The sequence below is a fragment of the Lithobates pipiens genome, unplaced genomic scaffold (assembly GCF_037356315.1).
Source record: "Lithobates pipiens isolate NorthernLeopardFrog02 unplaced genomic scaffold, aLitPip1_a1.2 Scaffold_10, whole genome shotgun sequence".
Taxonomy (NCBI): domain Eukaryota; kingdom Metazoa; phylum Chordata; class Amphibia; order Anura; family Ranidae; genus Lithobates; species Lithobates pipiens.
Window position 1 is genome coordinate 220707051 of NW_027507686.1, and position 23143 is coordinate 220730193.

Here is a 23143-nt window from a genome sequence, read left to right on the forward strand (position 1 = left end):
AGCTCTTAGCTCTCCAAAATAAATAAATAAATATATACTGTATATACAATGTTATGTAGAACTAGAATCCAAGGCAATTATGCTGCACAACCAAATGGCAGGATGAAGGTTGGGAATGCCAGTGAACTTGATGAAGTGCGTGGATGTTTGTGAACCTGATGAAGAGCAGGGACATCTGTGTACGTGATAAAGAGCAGGCACATGTGTAAATCTGATGAGGGTTGGAAAATTCTGTGACTCTGAGAAAGGACAAAGACACCTATGAAGCTGATGAAGGGCAGGGACAACTGTGAACCTGATGAAGGGTAGCGACACCTGTAAACCTGATAAAGGGTGGGGACACCTACAAGCCCCATAAAGGATGGGGTTGTCTGCAAACCTGATGAAGGGCGGGGGTGCCTATGAGACTGATGAAGGGCGAGGGCACCTGTGAACTTGATCAAGAGCATTTACACCTGTTAATCTGATGAAGGGCAGTGACTCCTATAAACCCAATGAAGGGTTGGGACGCCTGTAAACCTTATGAAGGACAGGGACACCTGTGAACCCAATGAAGTATGGGGACACCTGTGAACCTGATGAAGAGCAAGGACATATGTGAACTTGATGAAGAACAAGAACACCTGTGAACCAGATGAAGGGTGATGACTCCTGTATACCTGATGAAGGACAGGGACAACTGTGAACCTGATGAAGGGTGGGGAACACCTGTGAACATGATAAAGAGCAAGGACATCTGTGAACTTGGTGAAGAACAGGAACACCTGTGAACCTGATGAAGGGCAAGGACACCTGTAATCCTTATGAAGGGTGGGTCACCTGTGAATCTGATGAAGGGTTGGGGTCACCTGTGAACCTGATGAAGTGTTGGGAAACCTGTGATCCTAATGAAGGATGGGGACACCTGATAACCTGATGAAGGGCAGAGACACCTGTGAACGCCATGAAGGGCAGGGACACCTGTGAACCTTATGAAGGGTGGGTTACCTGGGAATCTGATGAAGGGTCACCTGTGAACCTGATGAAGGGTGGGGACACCTGTGAACCTGATGAAGGATGGGGACACCTGTAAACATGATGAAGGGCAGGGACACCTGTGAACCTTATGAAGGGTGGGTCATCTGTGAATCTGGTAAAGGGGCTGGGTCACCTGTGAACCTGATGAAGTGTGGGGACACCTGTGAACCTGATGGAGGGTGGGGACACCTGTGAACCTGATGGAGGGTGGGGACACCTGTGAACCTGATGGAGGGTGGGGACACCTGTGAACCTGATGGAGGGTGGGGACATCTGTATATATATATATATAATTTGGAGATTTTTCTAGGATAGCTGTGCACAAGCAAAGAAATAATAAAAAAATAATATATATATATATATATATATATATATATATATATATATATATATATATATATATATATATAAAATGATTAATCCCGATGGATAAGTTTTCATGCACGGTGTTTCCTATCGGTAGGTTGTGTGTTCCTGTACAGGTGACATTCCGGTGCAGCCAGCCCTCCTCCCCGTCCTCCCCGTCACCTGCCCGCTCCGGCATCCAAAGAGTGCCGCACCCCTCCGCCAGATGCAGCCAGGTGGGAGCTGAGGCTGGGTACCGCTCTGCCATTGGCCGCTGGGTCGTGACGTCACGGATGCTTAGCCCCGGCAGTCCGCGGGTGGGGGCCAGTCTGTGCGCGGAGCTCGGGGGGAGCGGGAGGGAACGTGGAGTTCTCCCGATCAGCAGTGTGGGATGTCTGGGCACTGGAAGTGTGAAGAGTGGGCACCGCTGTACTAGAAGGGCACCATGAACTCCCAGGGAGGGGCTGTCCTCATGGAGGACAAAGGTAAGTGCTTCTGGCTGGGGACACACCTGTAGGAGGACACACTGGCTGGTGACCTGGACTGGGACATCTATGAGCTTTACAAATGAACATTGCAAAAGGAAACATGGCTTACAAGGGACACGCTGGGACTTGTAGTGCCACCACAACTGGAAAGCCAAAGGTTTCCTGTACCTGGTGGTAGGTAGGGTAGGTAACCACATGGGTGTAAAGGGGCACGCTGGGACTTGTAGTGCCATGACACCTGGGAGACCCAAAGGTTTCCTCTACCTGTATATGAGCACTTGCAGGAAGGTGGCCCTGCATAGCTGGCATCTATAGAAGATGTATGATCACTCAGAGACACCTACCTTTCATTCCTCATAACCTGGGGGGGGGTTATGTACCAGACTCGTGTAACTGTGTTGTATTCCAGCTCATTCTCCTTCAGTGGCTGAGTTGTGGTTTTATTTTGTCATAAAAAATATGCACGCCATGCTTGACTCTAATGGAGGGGGAGCAAAGGGTTAACAAAGTTCTAGTATTCTTTTAATTGAATACTAATTCGCAACATGGCACCTTTCATAATAGGGTCTCCATATAATTTAGACAGGGAGAGGACTGAAAGGGTTAACAGTGATCTGTCAAGGTAATAAATTGAAATCATCCAGCATGCCATTACAATATATATATATATATATATATATATATATATATATATTTTTTTTTTTTTTTTTTTTTTTTTTCATGTACTGCATGCACCCCTTTAAATACGGACAAGGTAAGCATAGCATTTATATATTAAGATGTGATCTATAATGGTGATCCATTATTGATCCCTGTGTTTATAAAAGCATTTAAAATACAAGGGTTAGCAAAGTGTATATGGTGTGATATTTAACAGATATTAATAATTACTTACTCCACAAAACCGTCATCATAGGTCCATGGTCCAAAGATACTGTATATGTCATCATAGGTCCATGGTCCAAAGATACTGTATATGTCATCATAGGTCCATGGTCCAATGATTCTGTATATGTTATTATAGGTCCATGGTCCGATGATACTATGTATGTCATTAGAGGTGCATCGTCCTATCATAGAGGTTATTAGCACCCCTATTTCATGGATTTTAAATCCTGCTATTAATAATTACCTTACCCCCCATGAAAATAGTCCTATGATCCTGTTAATGTCATCATGGGTCCATGGTTCTATCACAGAGGGATTGGAAGGACTATTAGCACCCTATTTTGTGGATATTGTATTTCATGAAAGGGTCATCGAAGGTCCATGGTCTTTTGATCCTGTATATGTTACCATAGGTCCATGGACATATCAGAGAGGGATTGGAATAGTTATCAGTGCCCCTATTTTGAGTATACTAAATCCTGCTATTCATCATTACTTTTAGTCCATGAAAGGGTCATCATAGGTCCATGGTCCGATCACTAAAACGGGTATGAGCACCCCTCTTTTGTGGATATTAGCTCCTGCTATTAGTGATTATCTTACTGCATAAAAGGGTCATCAGAGGTCTATGGTCCTATCACTTGAAGGGTAATCAGCCCAACTCTTTTAAGGTTAATAAATCCCACTATTAACAATTACCTTAGTCCATGAAAGGGTCATCAGAGGTCCATGGTCCAATCACTAAAATGGGTATCAGCACCCCTCTTTTGTGGATATTAGCTCCTGCTATTAGTGATTATCTTACTGCATAAAAGGGTCATCAGAGGTCTATGGTCCTATCACTTGAAGGGTAATCAGCCCAACTCTTTTAAGGTTAATAAATCCCACTATTAACAATTACCTTAGTCCATGAAAGGGTCATCAGAGGTCCATGGTCCAATCACTAAAACGGGTATCAGCACCCCTCTTTTGTGGATATTAGCTCCTGCTATTAGTGATTATCTTACTGCATAAAAGGGTCATCAGAGGTCTATGGTCCTATCACTGGAAGGGTTATCAGCACCCGTCTTTTGGGGATATTAAATCCTACTATTTAAATTTAACTTACTCCATGAAAGGGTCATGAGAGGTCTACGGTCAGATCACTGGATGGATTATTGATGCTCCTATTTTAAGGATATTAAATCCTGCTGCTAACAATTAACTTACTCCATGAAAGGGTCATCATAGATCTATAGTCCTATCACTGGGAGGATTATTAGCACCTCTATTTTGAAGATAATAAATACCACTATAAATAAACTTACTCAATGAAAAAGTCATCATAGGTCCATAGTCCTATCATTGGAAGGTTTTTCAGCACCCCTGTTTTGAGGATATTAAATGCCACTATGCCCTGGTCTTGTTTCAAAGAGTCATGGTCCCTTTGTGGGGACACGGAGAAGTTCAATTCAATTCTACTGCAGTTGTGCTGCTGGCTTCCAGGAGACGATGAGAGCCGAGAAAAAGCTCATATTTGGGGTATGGATCACAGGGGAGCTGTATGCTAAAATTAGACATGCCCCACAGCTGAGCGGGGATGATTAGAGAGGCTCATAAGATGTTATTTAGCACTGGAAACGACACACAGCCATGCAAATTGCAAAGTAACGAGGGTAACCCTTGTAATGTGACATGTGTAATTGCATCGGATGTAAGTAGAAGAGCAATGTCTGTATAATACAGCAGCATAGAGAGAGGATAGAGCAAGTTCACCTAAACCGTAAGGGTGGAGAGAAGCGGACATAATAATCCAAGAAATAGGAATCAATGCCTAGCCGTTCACTTTCCCTTTTAACATAAAGATACCCTCAGATGTCTTTAATGAACACTGGCTGATCCCATTTGTTACACTTGTGCTACTTAGTATAATAGGAGATCCACCAAGGAGCTGTCACTTGAGCTTGGTGACAGATTCGTTACAAAAGACACTGCAAGCTTCAAGCTTTGCATCCTGTGCTATTTTAGTACATAGGAATCTTCCTGGGTCTCACAAACATGTCATCCACTCTATGCATTCTTTAGAACAGAGTAATGGAACCAGATTTGGGTGTCTAGAGAACACCTGTCTGATTTCCTCAACTTTAAAGGGCTGGACAAGGCAATACTTACGGTAGAGTAACTATATGAAATGATTAGAAATGGTGACTCATACACATCAACGTGGCCCATTCAAGTCTATATAAACCCCAAATATGGTTTTGGCATCATGTCTCACTATATACAGTTTTCTTTTTTTCTAGTCTGTTCCAATGTGGTCTCCCTGAAGATCCTGCCAGTAACAACACTGCCTGTTGCAGGTTGACAACGCTAAGCCATTGCCTTATAATTAACAGCATGATTGTCAACCTGCAATACAAGCTTCATCAGTTGGGGTGCTTATATGATAGTCTAATAATGATCAGAAAAAGCCAACACGTCAGTTGTAGATCCAGGTGGAATATTTACTGAAGTCTCAGGTATGTCTCTGCCTCTGCTTGTTGTCTTAACAAAGAGGGCCACTGTGCTCTGGAAACATTGGGGTAACCTTTTTTTTCACTTGGATCTTCTGGTATGTTGGCTTTTCCTTACCATTGGACTATCACATAAGGAGCCCAACAGTCAGCTGATGATTGCAGGTTGGACATTTACAATACCACTGTTAGGCGTGCACCCAGCCCAATTAATGGGACTGTTCAGAAGTCAGTGCAGTATACTTTGATGTAAATATGACATACCTGCAAATTTTTCCCTAAAATGTTTTGCTTAAGAAAACTGAATATAGTGAGGCATGAGCCAAACAAAATAAAACAGGTTTTATATACTGCTCAGGGGCAGGGACGGACATGTTTTACATACTGCTCAGGGGCAGGGACGGACAGGTTTTACATACTGCTCAGGGGCAGGGATGGACAGACTTTACATACTGCTCAGGGACAGGTTTTACATATTGCTATGGGCATGGAGCAGGGTTTACATACTGCTTAGGGGAAGGGACAGGTTTTGTATACTGCTCAGGGACAGGGACACATTTCCACATACTGCTCAGAGGCAGGGATTACATACTGCTCAGGGGCAGGGACAGGTTTTACATATTGCTCAGGGGCAGGGACAAGTTTTCACATACAGCTCAGGGACAGGGATTACATACTGCTCAGGGGCTTTTGTTATTGCTTGTCTAATTTCAAGGTTTGCATGAGTGGGGTAAATAGCGTTAATAAAATATTAGGAGGATTGGTTTGATGAAGGTCCTCTGATGCCTTCCCAGTGAGTCTAACCATGTTTCAGTTATACAATTTCATAAAAGTCGTTTAAAGCGGTACTAAACCCTTCAATTTAACGGTTTCATTACCGACATCGAGAAAGCTAACTGTCACATTTGCTTGTGATTTCAACCAAACTGTAAAACCATCAAATGGCTGGAATAATGAATTATCACATGTGCAGCATCTTGGCATTTGCAGATTAAACAGAGGCAGAGGCAGCTTCCTTGGCTGAAAAGGATAAGAGGGTTTTGTTCCACGAAAAAAATAAACTTGATTGGTTCCTTAGCTAATCTAATGTAGCACCCTGGTGTTTAGGCAGTGTTGCTAGTAAATTTAGTTTGCCAGATGGTAGTTGCCTTGGTTAATTGTTATGCCGCATACACACAATCAGACTCTCCGGCAGACTTGGTTCGGCGGACCGGAATCCGTCGGGCAATTCGATCATGTGTGGGCTCCAGCTGACTTTTTTTCCCCAAAATTCAGACGAACCTAGAAATAAAACATGTTTTAAATCTATCCGACGGACTCAAGTCAGACGGACTAAAAATCGGGAAACCCGTTTGTCTGTGTGCTAGTCCGAAGGAGCAAATATGACACAAGGGCAGCTATTGGCTACTGGCTATTGAACTTCCTTGTTTAGTCCTGTTTACGTCATCACGTTCAAAATGAACAGACTTTCGAACAGACTTAGTCTGGTCGTGTGTGGCCAAGCCCGTTTCGTTCAGAACGTCCGTTGGACCTCCACTGAAAGTTCATCGGGAAGACCGTCGGACCTAGTCCGTTGAAAAGTCCGGTTGTGTGTACGTGGCATTAGTAGATTCACTGATTCCTCTCTAGTTCTGGACTTGCTGCACCTTCTCTCTTCTGTCGCTAAGTGGCGTTATGCTGGTGACACTAGATAGACAAGGGCTTAGCGAGGTCAGGATATGAATGGATGGGATGTCTCAGACAATTGGCGGGGGTTTCTTTAGCCCCTTGGCCTGCTGGGAGAGCGTATTTATTTGGGTGGAGTTAGGTGATCGGGGTTCTGTGCCACCAAGACGGCTATCTGGGCGGTCGTGTGTCATGCTGCCCCTAGGCCAGAATCTTGAGGCCTATCCCGGGGACATCTGGCTGCTAGGCTGTCTGAGGGCCTGTCCAGAAGCAGGAGAAACAGCGCAGAGTTGGGACTGCAGGATTGGTAGTACAACCGAGAGTAACGGTTCGGCCGGACAGGGAACCAGTTGTGGTTGGAGGTAGAGGGGAAGCTGTAGCCAGTAAGGGACCATCCACCTTGTTACCGGAGACCACTGTAAGTAAGCTGAAGCCAGTACCAGAGCAGTCTTCTCACCAGCCGGGGAAAGTGAAGAAGTGAAGAACTTCAGCAAGTGCCAAGCCAGGGACCCAGTGGGACAGCAAAGGTGACACTTGAGGAGAATCAGTGAGTGCCAAGCCAAGGACCTAGCGGGTCAGTAGGGGTGACGCTTGAGGAGTATCTGTGAGTGCCAAGCCAGAGACCAAACAGAGAAGTGGGGGTGACGCTTGAGGAAGATACCAAGTTATGGAAGTGAACAAGTTCAGGGGATCTAGTGGTGATTGGGTCCGAGAGTTTAGTGAGAGACCAGGAGCTCAGTGAGTGAAGGCCTACAGTGAGAGACTGTAGCATGCGAGGAGAACTATTTGCCCTTGTACACACGGTCGGAGATTCCGACAACCAAATCCGTCCGATTTTGTCCGACGGATTTTGTCTGAAACTGTTGTATACACACGGTTGGACAAAATTGTCGGAAAATCCGACGTGATGACGTTATTTCGTTACGACGGGACTATGTGCATGCTAGTAGCCAATAGCTTTGGTGTAGGAATTTGATCTGAGCATGTGTGGCACTTTGTCCGATTGGAATTCTCTACACATGATCGGAGTATGTCCGATCGGAGCATTTTGTCAGAAAATATTTCCGGCAAGTTGGAAAAGTTGGTCCGACGGATATTCAGACGGAAACAGTCCGATGCAGACCACACACAGTCGGAATATCCGACAAAACGCTCCGATCGGACACATTCCGACGGAATCTCCGACCGTGTGTACAAGGGCTTTGTGTTGACAATAGTTAAGTACAGCCACCGTTAGGGACTGTTACAAGATTTGTTGCCATAGAAGACAGCGGTCCTAACTATAATGCCGCGTACACACGAGCGGACTTTTCAACATCCAAAGTCCGACGGAATGATTCCGTCAGACTATTCGATCGTGTGTGGGCTGCAACGGACTTTTGATTTGCAAAAGTCTGACGGACTTTAGAAAATGGAACATGCTTCAAATTTTTCCGACGGAACTCCGCCGGACCCGGTCCCTTCGAAAAATTCGCTCGTGTGTATGCTATTCCGACGGACTAAAACCGACGCTAGGGCAGCTATTGGCTACCGGCTATGAACTTCCTTATTCGAGTCCAGTCGTACGTCATCACGCTCGAATCCGTCGGAGTTTGGTGTGATTGTGTGTGGCCAAGTCCGCTCAGTCGAAAAGTCCGTCAGAACTCTGTCGGAACTCCGGCAGAACTCCGGCAGGACTCCTTCGGAAGTCTGTCGGACATAAATCCTCTCGTGTGTACGGGGCTTTAGTGCTATCTGTCTGGAGGCCTTCACCTGTATAGCTGAATACCTATAGAAGTCTTGAAGTCTGCCAATTATCATTGCATCTACTTAAGGGTGTCCTAGCCTTAACCCGCTCTCCCAAAGTTCTGTTTAGAGACAATAAATCTCTTTTGTATTCAAAAGGTGTCTGGCACCCATCACTTCAGCTTGCATTACACCCAACATGCCTTGTAACCCACTCTACAAAGACGGATGTAAGCTATCCCTGACTCTGGAGGTCACTATTAGGCCGTTGGAGGTCCGAGACCTTGATACACTAATATTCACATTCCTGGTTTATTTGATATAACAGCGGGGCAATGATGCTGTCACCTATATTCTATAGACAGTTTGCTGTAATGTGATTGGCTGATGTGGGTTAATGCTTTTTGCATGTCATTGTCATTAATAGCACTTGCAAAATAAATGAACTTGTTTAAGCATCCCTGTACAATATGGTAAATTTTTTAATGTTCATGTCCAATTGAATCTTTGGTTTAAAATACTTAAATACTTTCAAAGTGCACTCAAGGTACATTTAAAGTGCAATAAAAGTATTTTAATTTTTTTTCTATAGTAAGCAGCCTACATCTGAGTAGAAAACTCTGTACCCTTCCAGCATGCTGCAGAGAAGGATTCTTGCTCCCTGTGTGGAAGCAGTGGTCTCCTTGCAGAGATCTTCTAAGTCTGACCTATAGTTCTGCATTCAAAAGTCGTACTCCCTGCCAATTGAGTACTTTAACTTTGACTCAGTAGGGGGAGTGCCAAACCACTGGACACTACTGCTTCCACACAAAGAGCAAGGGTCTTTCTCTGCAGCATGCTGGCAGCGGACAGAGTTTTCTACTAAAGAAAATGTACAGTAAAGCCCCATACACACTATCAGATTTTCTGCTGATTTTTGTCCTTCAGATTTACCAAAAACATATAATATGAGGTCAAACCTTAGGAGTTTCAATGTGTATGCAATCAGGCAGGCCCTTGCACTACATGGTTTTGGTAAATCTGAAGGAAAAAGTCTGCAGAAAATCTGATAGTGTGTATGGGGCTTAAGACTTTGCACACCTTTAGTTAAGATAAACCTGAAATGCATTTAGTTGTTTTAAATGGAAAGGTCAAATGGGCTTTAAGTGAATAGTGTATGGTAAGGAGAACATGTCAAATGAATCGCTAGTTATGTTTGTAGAAAACGAGCAATGTCCTAAGCAGCTATCCTAAGCAGCTATTGTTAGCTATTAGCTATTGCTAATGGAAAATTTACTGGGGGGGGGGGGGGGGGGGGAGTGAATAATGGTGTACACCTGTTTGACAAATGTTTGGAGAGTTGCCTCCATCTACCCACGTATAAGCAGCATAATGCCAAAGAACATAAACTCCTCCCAAACCCACATCTACCATATGTCACCTAAAGAACCTACAGTCTTGTGTCCCTGAAGGCTTTCATTTGTCCAGGTCATATTATAGCTAGTAATAGTTGGTAACATTCAACTGGACTAGTTCTGTAATGTTGGAGATGTTTTTGTTAGCTTCTTAAAGCCACATCTTTTTCATAAATGATGGGAACATAACCAAACATTTATATCCACACAGGTAGCACAGTCACCTTAAACTAGTGGTCTCCAGACTGTGGCTTAGGTGCCGAATGTGACCCATGACTTGCCTTTATCTGGCCCTCAAGGCATTATTCCACCAACTGACACCATCGATGGGGGACTATTCAACCAACTGACACCATCGATGGGGGACTATTCAACCAACTGACAGCATCGATGGGGTACTATTCCACCAACTTACACCATTGATAGGCACTATTCCACCAACTTACACCATTGATGGGGCACTATTCCTTCCACTGACAGACACCATGAATGGGGCACTATTCCTCCCACTATCACCATCAATGGGGCACTATTCTTCTCACTGACATCATAGATGAGGCACTATTCCTCTCACTAATACCATTGATGGGGCTCTATTCCTCTCACTAATACCATCAATCTGGCACTGTTTTGCTAACACCATAGTTGAGGCAGTATTTCACCAACTAACACCATCGTTGGGACACTGTTCCTCCCACTGTCACCATCGATGGGGCACTATTCCACTAACTGACACTATCGATGGGACACTATTCCTCCCATTGATACAAACAATGGGGCATTATTTCTTCCATTCAAACAATTATGGGGCATTGTTTATGCCCACTGATGCCAGGGCATTTTCTGTTCGCATTGCTCACAGTCCAGCGCCCCTCAAGTTTGAGGGATATTAAACTGGCCCTTTGCTTAGAAAGTTTGGAGACCTCTGCTTTAAACCAAACACCATGGACCACTGGACAAACAACATCTATCTTGACACATTCCATGGTGATTGGATTAAGGCCAAAGTACTACTTGTGTGGATATAAATGCCAGAGTGTGTTCCTGACACTTATTATAACTGAAGAAGTGGCTTGGAGAAGCTATGAATCATCTTCAACAATACAAACACAGTCCAACTGAATGTGACTAGGTACTACTAGGTAATCTATAATTTTGTTTAAGAATTTTAAACATGCAAGATGTAAAAACTCTACTTAAATAGGTATTTAGTAATTACATATGTACATAAGGGGCTTTATTTGTTTGTTACACATTGAGGTCGTGCTTCCTTACTGTAATAGCATAATGATTGTGCTTTGCTGCTCTTGGCTCTTAGTCCAAATCTATAAGTCAACTCAGACTGATTAAATGCCATACATTCTTTTGGTGGCTAATCTTGTAAACGATTTTACGTATGTACTTGTTCAAGAAGGGTGCTGATGATACTATAAGATTTACTGAAGGCCACAACGGGAAAAAACTCAAATTTTGCAGATAAGCCGAGTCCCATATGGCACATGGTAGTGCTACCAAATGTTTTAATTTATAGCAATCTTTACGAAATAGACATTTACACAAATAAAACATATAATGATAGATATTTTTGTCCGATAAAACTTTCCCTAGCACTACATACATAAAGAAAGTAATATGCTTTTGGTGCATATACCATATTTTTATATTGATTTTAAGAATTACATACATTGTATGGTAATACAATTGTACAATATAAAACAAGAACAAGAGAACAAGAACAAAAACTGCAAAGAAGAAGCTGTGCTAAGGCTTGCTTGGCTAGACCTGACAAGGAAATATTATGCGTAACTCTACAGGTGCGCTTTAGGATGGGCCTATTGAGAAAATACAATATATACCAGATGTGGCCATCAAGAAAGTGGAGAAATGGGAAAGAAGGGGGGGGGGGGGGGGGTGGAAGTTATGTGGTGGTGGGAGTGTAGGTAGAAGGGAGGGGAAGGAATGGGAGGGAAGAGGGCAAGAAAGGCCGGGGCAGTGGAGGGGTTTGTAATGGAAGGGGGGGTGTAGGGAGAGAATGAAAAGGGGGAATTGTGTGAGGGAAAGAATTAGATAGTAAATACTAGTCCCAACTGTCAAAAATACTACCACCTATAACATATAGCAGGTGGTTGAGGTGAGGGCAAATAATGGCTGTGGAATGGGAAATTCTGTAACACACATCAAGGTTCTGAGGTAGAAAGGAAGTAATTCAGCCAAACTTTTTTAAATATCTTAAGGCACTTTCATAACTTGCTCTGTAGAAACGCACCATTGAATTTCCAGACTTTTTTCGAGAGTCCAACAGGGGTGGTTCAGGGTCATTTCACGAGCATAGTAGAGTAGAATATCCAACAAACGCGGGCAGCACTAGAAGGAAATGGAGATTCTTTTAGCCATAATAGGAAAAGGTGAGGTGCAGGTTGTACCAGGATTGTCGTTAAGTCTTCCAGAAACCTGGCAATCAAGTTTCAAAAGACATGGATTTTGTGGCAAGTCTAGAAAACATGGAAAAAGTAGGCTGGAGACTCTGTGCATCACCATCATTGTGCAGATGAGGATGAGCAGACCTTATAAAGACTCATTTGAGTCAAGTAGATTTTGTGGAGGAATTTGAATTCAATAAGGGGAGCTCTAGAAGAGATAAGGCGCTTGAAGTAGTAGTCCCAACAGTCATCCTAATCCTCCAAGTCCAAATACGTTTGCTTGTGGAGAAGGATTGGAGCATGTGATAAATGGAAGAAAGGGGTTTCTTTAGGAATAGGTCCCTTAGTAAGTCCTTCAGAACCATTGTGCTCACTGTGGGGCCCTGAGGACCAAACTGTGAAGGGAAGGCATATTCTAGTTGAAAGCAAAAAAGATGCTGATTGGCCAGCCCATGAGTAGACTTAAACCTAGTACACACTATTCTGGCTACAAGGGCGAGTTCAGAGGGTGGTGATAAATGGGGAGTACTCAGAATGGTCAGGGGTAGGTAGTGGGGTCCGCCAGGGTTCTGTGCTGGGACCAATCCTGTTAAATTTGTTCATAAACGACCTGGAGGATGGGGTAAACAGTTCAATCTCTGTATTTGCGGACAATACTAAGCTAAGCAGGGCAATAACTTCTCTGCAGAATGTAGAAACCTTGCAAGAAGATCTGAACAAATTGATGGGGTGGGCAACTACATGGCAAATGAGGTTCAATGTAGAAAAATGTAAAATAATGCATTTGGGTGGCAAAAATATGAATGCAATCTATACACTGGGGGAACCTCTGGGGGAATCTAGAATGGAAAAGGACCTCGTGTCATAGTAGATGATAGGCTCAGCAATGACATGCAATACCAAGCTGCTGCTAACAAGCAAACAGATATTGGCATGCATTAAAAAGGGGATCAACTCTACAGATAAAACGATAATTTTCCCCCTCTACAAGACTCTGGTCCGGCCGCACCCAAAATATGCTGTCCTGTTCTGGGCACCAGTCCTCAGGAAGGATGTACTGGAAATGGAGCGAGTACAAAGAAGGGCAACAAATCTAATAAAGGGTCTGGAGGATATTAGTTATGAGGAAAGGTTGCGAGCACTGAACTTTTTCTCTCTGGAGAAGATACGCTTGGGAGGGGATATGATTTCAATATACAAATACCGTACTGGTGACCCCACAATAGGGAAAAAACGTTTTCACGGAACGGAGTTTAAGAAGACTCGTGGCCACTCATTATAATTAGAAGAAAAGAGGTTTAACCTTAAACTACATAGAGGGTTCTTTACTGTAAGAGCAGCAAGGATGTGGAATTCACTTCCACAGCCGGTGGTCTCAGTGAGGGGGGGCATAGATAGTTTCAAGAAACTATTAGATAAGCACCTGAAAGACCACAACATACAGGGATATACAATGTAATACTGACCTATAATCACACAGATAGTTTGGACTTGATGGCGTCTTTTTTCGACCTCACCTACTATGTAACCATGTAACTATGTAATTAAACTCACTTGGTGCCTTATCTGCATTTAATTAGCATCAGAACCTGTGTAATGCAAAGGTGTTTGGGTGTAAAGGTATGAGGTGGCAACCCTAGATGTCGCCCGACATTTGGCCCATGTGTACTAGGCTTTAAAGTCCTCAAATGTTTGAGCGCGCCACTTAACATTGCATGAGCAACAGTCTTTACCAATTTAGTAGTCCAGATAGATGGATCCTAGATGGAATAAAAGTGAGGGAGTCATGGGTTACTCTATAATGGAGTATGTGGAGATCAAGGAGTTTGTATATAGGAATCAGATATTCTGGCTGTATATTATACTTTAATTGTGGGCTACTGTTTCACTAATGTGCCAGGCAGCTAGCATTCTCAAGATACGCAATTGCAGCGTAAAGTATAGCTAATGTTTTTGATATAGTTTAAGCATCATTTTTAGGTTTTTTCCATTTTAGTTAGAAGAAGGAACGTTTAAATCCCCTGTCAGTTTTTTTTTCTATCCATGCTGAATTTGATGACCCATAGACACACAAGAAATATTTTCTTTCATTTGGTAGAAGAAGGAATAGTCAAATCTGTCTGTTTTTTTTCAATCTGTTTCACATTGAAGTGATATCCTGTAGATCAGTGGTTCTCAACTCCTGTCTAGAGGAAAGAAAAAAATCCTGGACGGCCGCACACCGCTAAAGTAATCTTTATTGATGAATTAAAATCCAAAACAGTGACTTTGTGTGCATGAGAAACGGGAAAACAGCTAACGGGTTTCACATCATATATTGATGCTTAGTCATAGCTGATCAATACATGATGTGAAACGCCTTAGAGGTTTTCCCCTGTTTCTCAAGCACACAAAGTGACTGTTTTGGATTTTAATTAATCAATAAAGATGCCTTTAGCGGTGTCCTGCCGTCTAGGATTTTTTTCTTTCATCTAAACTTGAGCAGAGCCAGCACCTGCAAGTTGCTAATAGGGCGGGTGTTTTCAATAGGCTTGGAGCTTTTGGAGCAGCCTCCTGTCCTCAGGACCCACTAACAGGCCAGATTTTTAGTATTACCTTGGGGGAGATGCAGACTAGAATACTGCAATCATTGAGCAGCAAATGATATCACCTGTGATGTATTTCAGTTATCTTGAAAACCTGGCCTGTTAGTGGGCCCTGAGGACAGGGTTGATGACCACTGCCTTAGATCATACACTGCTAATATACAACTATGAGGCTGCATAGAAAGCCATGTGTGTTTGAGCTTTGGGGTGCACACCCTAATGCAATATAATGTGCACACCTATGATGCTACCCTTATTTGGCCGATCTGTGGGAGTCTAGCAAATTGGAATGCAGATTCGTGCAGTAGATGATTTGTGAGACAGATGCATGATTAGGCGAGTCTGGAGGGTCTCCTGTCTCTATTTACACATTTAGACCCCTTTCACACCACACCGCCCATAGCGTGGGCGGTAAAACACCGCTATCTTTAGCGGCGTTTTACCGCCGGATTTGCAGCGGATTTGCGGCGCATTTCGGCCACTAATGGGGTGCTTTAACCCCGCTAGCGGCCGAGAAAGGGTTAAAACCGCCGGCAATACACCGCAAAAGCGGCGTTTTGACGGCGGTGTTACAGCGCTGCCCCATTGATTTCAATGGGGAGCAGCGGTGGAGGAGCGGTAAACACACCGCTCCTTCACCGCTCCAAAGAAGCTGCTGGCAGGACTTTTCCCTGACGTCCTGCCAGCGCACCGATGTAGTGTGAAAGCCCTAGGGCTTTCACACTACAAACAATGGTGCAGCTGTTTTAAGGCGGATTGCAGGCGCTATTTCTGACGCTATAGCGCCTGCAAAACGCCCTGGTGTGAAAGGGGTCTAAGGGTTAATGCCCTTTCCTCAGAAGCAGTAGAGGCCCTGTTTAAGAGTTATGGACTCTGATATGTTTCTCACTCCTCCATATTGCTTTCATACATGTGCGGAGGAAAATACACAACTGTACTGTATACATTTGTATGCATTTAATCTAGCTCCCAGTTGACCCTCCCTTGAATTTCATACTCGGGTGCTTTGCAGGCGCTACAGCGCTAAAAATAGCGCCTGCAAAGCGCCCTGAAAGAGTGGCTCCTGTGTCTCCAATGTGAAAGCCCCGAGGACTTTCACACTGGAGCGGTGCGCTGGTAGGATGCTAAAAAAGTGCTGCTAGCAGCATCTTTGGAGCGGTGTATACACCGCTCCTTCACCGCTCCTGCCCATTGATATCAGTGGGGCAGCGCGGCTATAACTGCTGCAGCAGCGATTTGAAGTGGTTTTAACCCCTTCTCTCCCGCTAGCGATCGAATAGCGCAGTGAAATTGACGGTAAAGTGTTGGCAAAAATAGTGGCGCTTCACCCAGTGTGAAAGGGGCCTTAGTGGGTCCTGAAGACAGGCGTTAAGAACCACTGCTGTAGATAGATCTCTGAAGAGAAACCACTGCTTCCATACAGCGAGCAAAGGCCCTCCTCTGAAGAATGCTGGCAGGGCACAGGCTTTTCTATTTAGCCTCTGTTTTCTATGAAAATGTAAAGTAAGGGCTCTTTCACATGAACGTGTCCGTATACGGAGACCGCTCTGCTCAGCAGGGGATTGCTCCGTCGATCCCCACTGAGCAGGAAGATGACAGGTCCATCTCTGCCCACTGCGCAGGGACGGACCTGTCACAGGGCCGCTCTCCCCTATGGGGGATCAGATGAAGACGGACCATAGATCCGATCCACAGACAGATTGAAAAATAGGTTTTTCCTCCGTCACACTTTTTCGGATCGGAGCGGGTCGGATGTCATCAGACGTGTCACAGCTGACATCCGTCCCTTCATAGACCTCTATGGAGTGTCCATTCACATTCCCTTAAAAAACTGACAGGCGGACCTGAACAGATCGTGAAAGGGGCCTAAGACATTGAACACCTGGGATGTATTTTGCTGATTAAAACTTAGCTTTACAAACTTGAAATTTGATAATACTAATAGAAGTTTTTTTTGGGTTTTTTTTTTTAATCAACAGGTACAATTTTGGTATAGCATACATATGCAGTGTAGGGATGTCTGAGAAGATTGAAAGCGTGTTTGAGTGAGTGCCTAATAACTGCCTAATTTGTGGAGAGACTCAATACAGACAGCAGGGAAATTGCATTACAAGTGAAAAAGTATGAGATGATGTCGGGGAATTGCATTATCTGTGTCTGCGTCTGAGAAAATGCAGAATAATTACATTACATGTGGACAGACCAGATACACCATGGGGAAGTTTCATACATTTATAGATGCTTGTATTGTATACTTTGGACATTATGACATGTACTGGACATTTGTCTGTTGACTTTTATTTGATAAGGCAAGATCAACAAATACTGTCTGCATGGAGTTTGTTGCTGTTATTCGTTTCCTTCCTCAATGATTGCTTGCCAAAGCTTACAAGCAATTTGATTTAAATAACTGAATGTCTAGCTCCATACACACTATTGCCCTGTACACGGGGTTGGACTTTCCGATGGAAAATGTGCGATCGGATCTTGTTGTCGAAAAATCCGATCATGTGTGGGCTCCATCTGACTTTTTCCGTCTGAATTTCCGACACACAAAGTTTGAGAGCAAGATGTAAAATTTTCCGACAACAAAATCCGATTGTTTAAATTCCGATCGTGTGTAGACAATTCCGACGGACAAAGTGCCACACATGCTCAGAATAAATTACGAGATGAAAGCTATTGGCTACTGGCCCATTTATAGTACTGACGTACGTGTTCTACGTCACCGCGTTCTAAACGATCGGATTTTCCGATAACTTTGTGCGACCATGTGTATGCAAGACATGTTTGGGCCAAAATCCGTCGGACAAAAATCTGATGGATTTTGTTGTTGGAATGTCCGACCGTGTGTACAGGGCATATCAGATTTTCTGCTGATTTTTTCCTTCAGATTTACCAAAACCATATAATATGAGGTCAAACCTTAGGAGTTTCGATGTATATGCAATCAGGCAGGCCCTTGCACTACATGGTAGTGCAAGGGCCTGCTTGATTGCATATACATTGAAACTCCTAAGGTTTGACCTCATATTATAGTGCAAGGGCCTGCCTGATTGCATATACATTGACACTCCTAAGGTTTGACCTCATATTATATGGTTTTGGTAAATCTGAAGGAAAAAAATCAGCAGAAAATCTGATAGTGTGTATGGGACTTTAAAGAATTTCAAGGGGGCTGTACAAGATTTGAACCCCTTTATGTTACTACAAAGAGGAACCTCTGCCAGATAAGGGATTTCCTTTTTTCCACTGACAATTTTATATTTACAGATTCCATCTAACATGACCTAAATCTGCAGATAAAAAAGTCGGTTTCATTTTTTTTTTTTTTTACTACGTTTCTTCTAATTACAGTAATCTAGGCTGTCAGTGAAGTTTTTTTTCACTTCAGTGATTGAATTAAGCCCAGATTACTGAAAATGAGTGGGAAAACTGGAAGGGGAGGCTGTAGGCAGCATGAATGGATCAGGTAGGGGAACTACATTACATTGCACAAATGCATTTATGGATAGACAGAACCTAGGTGTAAATTTTATATAACATACTGTATGTGTACATTTTGTTGAATATGAGCAGGTTTTTTGTCTGCCATTTGTGATACAGCTTCCTTAATCTTTGGTGTCCTGCATGCAATCAAAGGGATATATCCAAGAGGTGCTGGGACTTCAATGCATATGTATACTAAATAGGAAAAGAATAAAAATGTAAAAAGATCACTGATGCGCTATACAAAATTCATAAAGGAGTGCAAAACATCTTTAATAATTAAGCAAAACGTTCAACATGTTTCTGGGGGCAAAACATGCGCCCTCTTCATCAGGGCTTTGCAACGTTTGCAAATATTTCAAATGGATTGAGGGAAGTAGATGCCACAGAAATCTTAAAAATACTAGGCTTTTGTGAATGAACAGGAGTCTGTGAGACTCAAGTTGTATCACAAACCACACCAGTGTGAACCAGCACTTATGCCGCGTACACACGAGCGGAATGTCCGACAGAAAAAATCTGACGTATATTCCGATCATGTGTATGCCTCATCAGACTTTTTTTTTTTTTGAAAATTCTGACGGACCTAGAAATAGAACATGTTTTAAATATTTCCAGAAATAAAGGTAGAGAGAGAGAGAGATATCACGGCTCCAGGCAGGTCAAGCGGCAGTGGAAAACCTTCTTATCCAGCCTGGAAGCCCAGGTGTTGGCAATGCATATAGCAATAACAAACAGGCAGAAGATCTGCACAGCCGCACTCAAAAAACGTTTTTTTTGCCTTTTATTCAAAAATTCTTGTGAACAAAAATACAAGCCACAGCAGGAACAGACAGGAGCTAATGCATTTCACACTTCAACGTAGTGCTTAGTCATAGCTTTGACTAAGCACTACATCGAAGTGTGAAACGCGTTAGCTTTTATTCCGACGGGAAAACCGGTCGTGTGTACGTGGCATTAGGAATTTAAATGATATGAGGTATTTTTGGGTCTAGGAACTTGCAATTCCAGTACATTTTTTATTCAGTTATCTCACCTGAATCATTTGAGATTCTAAAATACAATATGCAATAAATAAGTTACCCCTAACCTCAGAACCTCATAAACAATTGCCACTTTTTTTTTTGATTAAATTATGTTTTTATTGTTTTGCTTGTTTTTCATCCAAGTGCTGCTGATCTTCTCATCAGTCACTGACTGTTAATATGCAAGCAGCACAGATGGGCCATACCTGCACAATGTGTGTTGGCACTGCCACTTGTAGTCTCCACCAGGGAATGTGACCACTCAGGAGCATTATTAAAAGACCGCTGTCACCTTCTAACAGGAAGTGCCTGAACAAGGGCTTTCATGATAGGATCACCAAGTATTATTTTTCAAATAAATTCTTAACGCAATGCAGATAAAGCAAGAAATAATGCGCAATCCAGTGCATTTGCAATAAGCAACGCACAGGTGTAAACAGGCCCTTAGGGTCAGGAATTATACCAACCCTGCTGCCACTACCACCACTACTATCCATCATTCCAGCTTTCCTCCACAGTGCATTCGCCTATCTCCACCCTTACGACAAGATGTCATATCTCCACCCTTAGGAAATGTCCCTACATATTGACACTTGTTTCATGTCATTGGTAGAAAGTAGAAAGTAATCATGCACATTATTATGAAGGATCTATGGATGGGGGTTAAATGGATAGTTTACCTGGCAGTAGACTTTCTTTTATTACATTAAAACCATGGTTTGAGAGTAACTTGGTTTGAGAGCATTTTAAAAGACAAGCAAAATTTTTTAATAAATTTTGACTTGATATACAAGCGATGTCTTGATATACAAGTAGCATCATATCACAACTGAGTATAAATGAGAAGAGAGGCCCCTCTAAGTGTAGCAATATGGTTACATTTAATGAAGGTACAACATTTAGCAACATATTGCTACACTTAGAGGCACCTCTCTTCTCTTTTAATACTCTGTAGTTTCGGCTGGATTTTGCTTCTAATCCCCTTGTGGGGGCTGCCATTTGTGGATGGACATTTTATGTTTATACAACCTGGTCACATTACTACAATCTTTTTATATGGACTATAAACTGAAGGACCTATGAATAAATGGTTGTGGAACAAATTATTTGAGTTTCCATCATTTCTTATGGGGAAATTTGCTTTGATATACAAGTGCTTTGGATTACAAGCATGTTTCTGGAATGAATTATGGTCGCAATCCAAGGTTTTACTGTATTTGCCCAGCTAAATGAAGCTTGTAAGGAAAATTCATCTGGAATAGTTTCCTTGGGTATATAAAGTGAACGTGGGGAGGGCTTGCAGGCACCATGAACCCTGCTTCTGGAGCTACCATTGACATTGGAAGTTGAGATCACAAGATAATGAGTGTTTAGATCTGTACACTGGTAGGTTGCCAGTAGAATGTAGAGAAAACATGTTTTATAGTAAAGCGGAGAAGGTTTAGAACCTCTGCCAGGATTGTACTGTTATGAGTGCCCCATTGAGAGATTCCCCTTAATTCTGGAAGCCGTGAAGTTTTCCATAGGTTCCCATGGCCCAGTCATTCCTCCTCTAGCCTGCTGCAGCGGCCTATTAAAAATAGGTACAGGCCAAATTTAAATCAGTGTATGGCCTGGTTAACACTTTGCCACTATATCCTGAACTAAGAATTGGGCTTAAGTTGGACTTGAAAGTGTTTTTTTATAAAAATAACAAACATGCCTATACTTACCTGCTCTGTGCAATCAACAGAGCAGCCTCAATCCTTGGGTATCCCACCGACGCTCCAGGCCCCTCCTCCTCAAAGAAACCCTCTGACAGGCCTTTTTAGGGCAATGACTCCAAAAATATTGCGTGCAAACAATTAGGTATAAAAAATTAGTTTAATACAAAGTCTAAAAACATCAATACATAAAGTTTTTTTTGCCAAAACTGCATATTCAATTGATGTAATAGATATGAGAACATAATCAAACCACTATTTACAACACTCTTATGTAAATGTGCAGAGTGAAGCTCTACGCGTTTCAAGGTTTTTTGCGTGATTTCTCTTCATCAGGAGAAAGTGGTGTAGAGGTTTATGCAATCTAGAATTCATAAAGATACAAATAAGTACAGGGCATATGCATATACAAATTGGGACACAAAAGTTTGTCCACAGACATGCACTATATAATTTTGAAAAACATTCTCTACTGACCATATAATATAAGAGGAGGCCCCTCCTCTTAATCGGGTGCCCCCATGGAAAGCCACTTTCCCTGGGGGGGGGGGCCACCCATGCAGGCTAGCTCCCGAGTCCCACTGCTGCGTCCATTGACACAGACAGCGGGACTTGGCCCTGCCCCCCACACTAATGACACTGGATTTGATTGACGGCGGTGCCTCCTGCTACTATCAATCTGTCATCACATCACAGGATCGGATTGGGCTCAGGTAAGATAAAAAGGGGGGGGGCGCAGCACAGAAGGTTTTTTACATTAATGCATAGAATGCAATAAAGTGAAAAATGTTGAGGCTTTAAAACCACTTCAAGTCTACCAAACACTGAAACATTACTTTAGATAACATAGAGCACTGTTACAAGCATCAAGGCTATAAGTCTGGTGATCCACTGCATGCAGGTCCCGGCATCTAAGGTGCTGATCCAGGCCCACTATATAAAGCTGTATATAAGAGACTCCAGAAAGACCAAATATTACATTGAGTCCAAAAGCAGCCTCAGCCAGGCTCCTCCCAAGCCATGGTCGTTGATGCATTTTGCCTTGCCCACAAGGATCTCTATGACCAAGTTCTATGGGTGGGGTGGTCCGCATCAGGGGGCGTGGCTTGGAAGGAGCCCAGGCTGAGACTGCTTTTGGACTCAATGTAATTGTCATTATTATACAAGATTTATATAGCGCCAACAGTTTGCACAGCGCTTTACAATGTTAGGGCAGACAGTACAATTACAATGCAATTCAATACAGGAGGAATCGGAGGGCCCTGCTCATTAGAGCTTACAATCTAGGACTTCTTGGCAAGAGTACGGCGTTACTTTTGGGTGGACAGACCCTTTAAGTAGCCGTATGATACCATCCATCTTGGAACTCGTTATACTAGTTCAGTGCTTTCCAACATAATTTTCTTTTCAATTGATATGTGACAGCTTGCTGTGAAAAAAAAATTTCAGATATTTATTCTAGCTTGTTGAAAAAAATGATTTTATGCCTTTTGAAAGGATACATACAGTAGGTGAACTAAAAAGGTATTTTCTATTTGCTTGAAGGCTTTTTCCTATAGTATCATGTCATTAGGAGCTCCATGGCAAGGGGCTGATCAGGATGGTCCGCTAGTCTCTTTGAAGCGCTGCAGAATATGTTGGAGCTATATAAATGAATAATTATTGCTGCTTATAATATGCATGCAAAGCACACTAAGCAAATTGGATGTATCCATACATAGTTTAATTAATGTTCTGCGGCTCAGTATCTGCTGGTTAATTACCCATGCTTCCTCTCCCTTGATCTCAGCACTGTCTACGTGTAGACAGGAATGTATAGATCAAGCTTGTTTAGCTCTCCAGCTGTGCCTCACACACTATGACTGTGCCTTGCTGTACATCCTCTGAATTGTAGCCTAGCCATCATG

General features: G+C 42.9%; 1 protein-coding gene across 2 annotated transcripts in view; it reads left to right on the top strand.

The window, feature by feature from the left end:
• Window positions 1-1673: 1673 nt before the first annotated feature.
• The window catches only part of CHRM4 (cholinergic receptor muscarinic 4), a 126594-nt gene continuing 105124 nt past the window's right edge, over window positions 1674-23143 (top strand). The window contains exon 1 of one of the 2 annotated variants that reach the window (XM_077461687.1): window positions 1674-1847. In XM_077461687.1, the coding sequence (XP_077317813.1) occupies window positions 1808-1847 (40 nt within the window). In that variant the 5' untranslated portion in view covers window positions 1674-1807. Of the gene's footprint in view, window positions 1848-1905; window positions 2025-23143 lie in introns of those variants that run through there. The other variant, XM_077461695.1, reaches the window with a different exon arrangement.